Source organism: Microtus ochrogaster, chromosome 6 (assembly GCF_000317375.1).
Source record: "Microtus ochrogaster isolate Prairie Vole_2 chromosome 6, MicOch1.0, whole genome shotgun sequence".
Classification (NCBI taxonomy): domain Eukaryota; kingdom Metazoa; phylum Chordata; class Mammalia; order Rodentia; family Cricetidae; genus Microtus; species Microtus ochrogaster.
This window is the reverse complement of record NC_022013.1, coordinates 19653515-19661100: the sequence shown is the minus strand read 5'-3', so window position 1 is coordinate 19661100 and position 7586 is coordinate 19653515. Positions and strand designations below refer to the sequence as shown.

General features: G+C 40.4%; 1 protein-coding gene across 4 annotated transcripts in view; it reads right to left on the bottom strand.

Annotated features, from left to right (window-relative positions):
* Positions 1–3712: 3712 nt before the first annotated feature.
* The window catches only part of Relch (RAB11 binding and LisH domain, coiled-coil and HEAT repeat containing), an 84057-nt gene continuing 80183 nt past the window's right edge, over positions 3713–7586 (bottom strand). For 2 of the 4 annotated variants that reach the window (XM_005348287.3, XM_026779687.1), the window contains exon 29: positions 3713–5333. In XM_005348287.3, the coding sequence (XP_005348344.1) occupies positions 5213–5333 (121 nt within the window). In that variant the 3' untranslated portion in view covers positions 3713–5212. The remainder of the gene's footprint in view (positions 5334–7586) is intronic. The other 2 variants (XM_005348288.3, XM_005348290.3) reach the window with 1 other exon arrangement.

Sequence of the window (7586 nt, the reverse complement as noted above, 5' to 3'; positions counted from 1 at the left end):
ACAAATATTAAAGAGAAGACCAGGGTGGACAAGGGAAAAACACAAGTACAATCAAACTCCAGGATGATTAGGGGTAGGCTCACCCCAACCTTGTCTACCTGTCTCCAGATGTGTGTGTACATTAACCTGAGCTCTTATCCTGGGTCACTGAACATCTTTTAGAGTAAGGTCATTTCTGATCTTTACCTGTCCCCCCCTTGGTGCATGGAAAGCCATCCTGTCTTTGGGGAACTCACCTTTCTGCACAACCTCTTTTTAGGTTATCTTCCATATTGCATTCTTATTGAATTCTGGGGATGTTGCCTCTCTCTGTTTCAATTGTTCTCACAAGCTTCTGTGGAGGCAGAATGACTATGGTGTTGGGTTTCCATGTCTGCTTCCACAGGATGCATGCCTCACTGCGCTCACCTGGATGTTGTCATCACAACACTTGTCTTTCTGTCCCTCGGCACTCACTGCAGTATCTCTTTCTGTCCTTATCTAGTTTGCATTCTCTAACCATCACCGCACAATTCTCAGTACCTTTAATGGCCTATTCTGCACACGGGGAATCAGCTTTGGCCATGCCTTACTTCTCCATCTCTTGGGAACAAGCTGATCTTGTTAACTGTTTTAAACCATTGTGCTAAGTAGCTTCTTTAAAGTTCACAACTCTTACTTTCAAGTGGGACTTGAAAATTGCTGGGCTACAGCTCTCCCACAAATCCACTCTGCCATTCTTGATGGTGACTGCCTTCAAATTCTTTTCTCAAGCTTCCAATATTTCCTATAGGCCAGGCAATCTAATGTTTGCTTCACACTTCACTGAGAAAACAGAAGGGATTATGTGGAAACCCCCTAAATTCCCACCACAGTCACCTGCGAGTGTCTGCCTTCTTAGCAAGCGTTCCTGCCTCAGAAGCGCAGTGCCTACACCTGCGTGCTCAATCTCACTGCTCTCTCCAGAGTTTTAAGCCTCACCCCTACTGCTTCTAGCTGCTGCTGCATTCTCAATCAGCCTCGGGGCACCATAGCACCAACACTACAGCTCCTGTGCAGAACAAGATTTCTCGAAAGATTGTGTAATTGGATTTTTCTTTGGGCTGCCAGCTCACAAATAATGAGACTTAATAATTATGAAAGTTAAGCCTAGCCTTGTCTCACTAGCTCTTGTAACTTAATCTACATTCTGTTACGTGTCATCTCTCCAGACTGCCCATGCTGTTTCCTACATGTCTGGCTGGAAACTCTTTTTTCTTCTTCCCAGATTCTCTGCCTGGAAGTCCGGCTTATACCTCCTGCCTAGCTATTGGCCGTTCATCTTTCTATTATGCCAACCACAGCAATACATTTTTCACACGGTGTACAAATATCCCACAAGCCTGTCAGCGATGTTAATGGCTCTTTTTAGCACATGCGCACTACAGTTGTGTTCCCAGCAGTTCCCGTACACTAACTTTATCAGTGGTTCTCCTAGTGGCTTCACTAACTCCTGCCCACCAACAGTAGTCATGGATGCAGCTGAGAAACCCTTCCTTGCGACGTGATGCCATCTCGTTTTCCCTCCTGCCTCATTATCCCCTCTGCTTTTGCTTTGCTGGGATTCCCAGGGTTACTTTAGATCCTCTTTCCACAGTAACTCATCCCAGAAACAAGAGGGGCCACGTGCAGTTCTGACCTCTCCTGAGATGCAGGTGTGGCTAGCTCACTCTTTGACACTTTTGCGCACAACTCTTGACATAGGTTTAACAAATAGAAAGAAATTAGACCTGAACTCAAGCTCCTGTGTTTCCTCACCACTGTCCTTACCCACCATTGGCTCAGCAACTCTTGCCAGCCACCCCCACACCCATGTTGGTCTTTATGGCCTCCCAAGTTTATATCACCTTATGTCCCATGCACTATGGCTCTTCTCTCTTCCCTTTCACATGGCCAAAGCTTAAGTTTTGCTAGTTTAAGACAAAATGTCAGTTCAAAGAAGTCAAAGTAAGCAGCCATTCTAACAGTTCCTTCCTAAGCCTTCCTGTCAGCCTGTTCTTGCCCACACAGGCTTGGTGATGGTAGCCTGGGTCAGACTTGGCACTCAGTGACTGTGTTAAGACTTGTCATTTCTACAACAAACATGTGAAACAATTGAAAATATTACTTAGGTCAATAACTTGTCTATACAGACAGGCACTCCTATCATCCAAATGTTTCCTGTGTTCTAGAAGAACTTACCATCAATGCTATCATCTGTAAGGAGTTAACACTTTATCTGCCTCCACCCTATCATGTAAAGACTTAATGATATAGAAAACAGTTAAAAGACTAAAGGAGTCTAGCTTGAGGTATACTGTATAAGGTTTGCCATCTGCTTCCCTCTATGTAGAAGACTGCTCTTTTGTTCCTGGCCACCCAGACCCAAATAATCACACAGCAACTGTATCAATTACAACACTGTTTGGCCAATGGCTCAAGCACATTCCTAGCTAGCTCTTATGTCTTAAATTAATCTGTGTATCATCCACAAGGCCATAGCGTTACCTCATTTCTGTCTTGTTTCCTCAGTGGTTGGCTGGCGTCCTTTTCTTTAAGCAGCTACACGGTGTCTCCTTGACTCCACCTACTCTCTTTCTATATCTCTGTTTGGATTTCCCACCTGGCTTTACTCTGCTAAGCCATTGGCCAAAGCAGCTTTATTCATCAGCCAATAAAAGCAACACAGATACAGAAGGACATCCCACATCATCTCCCCTTTCCCCTAAAAAAGTTATTTAAATATATAGATCTGTTAATAAAAATTATAACAGAAATATATTAGTCTATTCTCCCTACTCATGGATTTCATAGCTATGAATTGAAAAATTCTCATAAAAACTGTCTATATGAAGTAGCTACATTTTTTATACTTGTAGTAACCCCTAAACAGTAATCTTTAAAACTGTAGTCCCTGGTAAGTCGAACGCTCTTCAGTGGAAAGCTACACATCCAAGACTGTATGGCAGCATCAACTAGACTGATGGGTTTATTAGAACTAACTGAACAAAAACAACCAAACAACAACCAAGTCCCCCAACCCCAACAAATCAGACAACAACCAACCAACCAACCAACCAACCAACCAACCAACCAACCAACCTAACAAAAGACAACCAAACAAAAACCAACCAACAAAACCCAACCAAACAACCAAATAACCAATCAATCAACCAAACAAAAACCCATAAGGGAGGATAGGGAAAGAGGGATGGATCTGAAATGACTTTGGGGGTACGTGATCAAAGCGCATTGTATGCAATTCTCAAAGAACTAATAAAATATTAAAAAAGAAATTATTTCCTTCCTGAAATATAATCAACAAAACATTTATATTGCACTAGGTATCGTAAGCAATCTAAAAATGACCTGCAACATATGGAAGAATAATGTTACGCTATAAATACCATGCCACATATATCTGCACTGATTCTTGGAACAATCTCCAGTTACTGGGGTTTCTGCATCTACTCATCTGTTAACAAACAGACATATATCCCACTATAGCTCAAAGCTGTATAAACATTTACTTTAGAATTATGTCTGAAATGTATTAGTTTTATATCACTACAATCCTTATTAGTAAAAGCAAACTAGAATAGGGAATTTATAGAGATTAGATTTCTAAAATATCAGAGTATTTTCATGAATAAATGATTTTTTTTAATTTTTATATGGATAGTGTTTCAAAATGAAAACAAGATATGCAACCAAAACAAGTATGCAAAACATTTTATTTATAACAGATCAACATTTTGACATGAAAGGTAGCCACTTTCAATTTCTCAGGAATGCCTAGAATCCAACAGTTCAGAAAGACTACTCAATAATTTCACTATAGGTAAAAGAAATAAATGGCTTAGCCTGTGGAAAATTATTTTATAAGCTTTGACTGTGTGGGAAAGCTAGCTTTCCCAGTAAGTGAATATAATCCAGGTGTATTAAAGCCAATTTATACAACAAATGAGAATCATCTATATGCATGAACTGTGTTTAAATGAGTTCTTTTTATCAAAATAATTCATTCTTTAAAAAGGCCTGGCATTAACCCCTAAAATCAGTCACCTGTTTCCTATGCTCTGAGTCACTGTGTAGACAACCATCCAATTCCAGTGAGCTGTCCATCAACACACGCATGGGAGCAGCCCCTGAGTTGAAGGGACCAGTGGTGACTAAGCAGCATAACTTACCCAATGCCACTTTCAGTTAGAAGGGAAAAAGCAATCCCCAAAGGTCCTAAAGGTTTCAGTACTTCTCAGACAGGACAAAAAATGTAAACTGCAAAGTTTAAGCATCTTAAATGTGTTACAGAAAGTAGGTATTACAGTTCAGACTTATATTTTCTTGTGAATTTCAACCTGGGGACAAACAATTATTAGCTCTTCTCGGTACATTTCTTTTTGAGCACTTCAATCTGGTACAAATGTTGTGAAATTCACCCTGGCTACTCCTCGCCATGCTCAAGTGCTGTTTTTCCTAGGGTAATTCAATTGTATGCTCTAAATGCTGGGAGACCAAACAGCACTTCAGGATTTTCAAGAGAGATGTGACATGTTTTAAGTCTCATTATTGTCTACTTACTGTAGGAGCTGTCATTCAGATCTCCCACAGCAGCCTCAAATACTGTGTGAAAGGAATGTATGTAATTCCTACAGAATACACAACTCAAGTCCAAAAGGCACAGAGTAATGCTGGTGGCTCTTTCTAGTCAGTTAAGAAATAATAAAAAGTCTTCATTATTCTTTCATAATTTAAATACTTAAGTAATCTCCACTTTTATTATTTTATAACAATGACTTCAAATTTACATTATTTTAAGTACCATTGTAATAGCTTAGAGTATAATACAGATATTTGCGAGTATCCCATTCAAAAATAAAAAACGAAACAAAACAAAACCAAAAAACCCCTCTTCACTATACACACATATATATATATATATATATTATATATATAAAAGTTATTCTCAAAAATAAGAACATAGAATAGGGACTTGGTACAGATTCTTAAATCAAGTTTCTGTTACCACAGTTATAATTCCCAAACCAACAGATACACAGTAATAATCAAAAGCAGTGCAAATATCTTTGGAGGTTAGGATAAAATTATAACACAAGAACATAAGCTCAGGAAATAAAAAGGTAAGCGCTTCAAGTACAAGGAGCCAGTCTGCTCGAGGTTCACTTTAGTGTTCGCTGGGGCTCCCTTCCTGTCTCTACTTCTTCCTCTGGAACACATTGGCCAACATGGCCCCTGAGGTTGTCAACTGACCCATTTTGTTCAAAAACTTGGTCTTTGTGTCTTCACTCACTAAACTTGCAGCAATTGACATTGATCTAGAAAAGAAAATTTAAGATGAGTGCAAAGCAACTAAAACTTTGGGTCACAGCACATGTGTGGAGGTCAGGAGAGCTGTGGTTTTCTCCTTCTGCCACCGGGGTCATCAGACTTGGTGGCAGGTGCCTTAACCTGCTGAGCCATCTTGGGGGCCCTCCAAGTTTTCATCTGTTAGTAACAGATCATTACATTACAAGGGAAATGAAGATCTGTAAAGAGGGATTTTTCTGTGTCATCTTAGATTTGGTATTTGACATGACTAGAGCAGCAACAGTTAAGATCACCTATGGTTGAGAACAGAAGCTAGGCTCCACTCTCCTGCTGTGAAGTCTTGGGGAAGTTGTTTGTCTATACAATGAGCCTGCTTTAGAGGGCTCCTGTGATTACTCAGAAGCCAAGTGGGAGGGACATGATAGCATTCTCAAAGTCTTAGTAGTTAATGGCTGTTCTTTTACTTGCCTACTTGGTCTTCTTTTAAGAAAGATCTCTCACTGGCCTGGGTCTTAGTGATCTGGCTAGTCTGGCAGACACAAAACCCAAGGGATTCTCCTATCTCCACCGCCTTGGAGCTTGAATTATAAGAATGTACTACCATGTCCTTAAAAAACACAAAACAAAACACAAAAGCAGGGTGCTGGGGATTGAACTCAGGCCATCATGCTGCATGGAGCTATCCTCCTCCTAGACTTATATAGTTTTTCTTTTAACTCTATTGCTTCATTGAATCTTTGTTTTTGTTTTTTCGGAGTCAGGGTTTCACTGGGTAGCCCTGGCTGTCCTGGAACTCACTTTGTTGACTGGCCTTGAACTCACAGAGATCCCTTTGCCTCCCAACTGCTGGGATTAAAGGTGTGCACCACCACTGCTCAGCCACTTCATTCAGTTCTTACAACTGGAACACGGGTACTACCTATTCCCCAAATGAGCAAATTATATCACAGCGAGGTTTGCACTGTGATAACAATCCTATTCTCTTTCAGGGTGTGTGTCTGTGTTCTGAACAACTAGCTGCATTAACTTCAATTAACTGTCTTCAAATTAATTTCTTCTTTCCTTTACAGCAGCCTAGTGTGCAGGAAGTAAACACAATCTGAATGACTATGAAAGATGGCTTATTATCACACTGCTTAACAGGAAGAGAACCCTGATCAAGCACTTTTTTTTAAGTGCCCCAACAAGCGTCCTGCAAGAGACAGGAAACCAGCTTACTGCCTTGTGGTTTTGATGAAGATGCTTTAGATCTTATAGGTTCCGTCTCCTTGTCTATAGCACACAGCTTGCAGTTTCTACTGTAAAATGTCCTGAGGATTAAATAAGGGAATGTGTATGAACAAATAAAGGTCAACGTGTGGCAAGCTGCAAGTGTTCAACTTGCCTCGTTTTAGAATTCATTTATTCTTCAGATGGACATAGTGGTGTACACTGGCAACCCAGCACGCAGGAGGCAGAATCTAGGCTAAAACAGTGGAGTGGGTGGGGAAGCTCTCTTTTTATCATAGGAGGTTAAGAAAAGTTCCAAATACTTTACAGAGGCAAAAGACTTATGTGTACTGGCTCCAGGTGTATGCGCCTATTTATATGTGTGAGAATTCATGACTGATAGAATGAAATGAGTATTTCAGCAGTCAGCCTCAGAGGAAATTGTGCTTGAGCTTTCCTTATGATTAGATGCACAAAACCGTAATTCTTCACTGAAAATACAGTACATGAACCCATATATAAATTCTTCCCATTTTTGAATGTTCAACATTCTAATTTGAATTGAATCCATAATTCATTGAATCTTTGAATTCTATTAGTTTGGCTAGAATATCCCCACATGTGAACACTCCTGTAACAAATTATAAGTACTCCAGTAGCAAACAGAAATGTTTCAGGAGGCCTTTAAAGATTCCTAGGCTGGGGACTGGAGAGATCACTCAGTAAGTGAGGCACCTGTCATCAAGCCTGAAAACCCAAGTTCTGGACCCACAAGGTAGACTCCTGCAAGTCTTCCTCGGATCTTCACATGAATGTGCCTTTGATACCTGTTCCCCCACTAATCACACACACACACACCCCTATCTCTAAGTGCATATAATATTGAGAGGGAAGGTACAAAGACAGGGTAGAGATTTGAATCTTGAAGTCCCTAAGTATTTCTCATGATTGGTTCAATACTTTACAAAAAGCTGACTTGAACAGATCCTTCCTTCCTTCCTTCCTTCCTTCCTTCCTTCCTTCCTTCCTTCCTTCCTTCCTTCCCTCCCTCC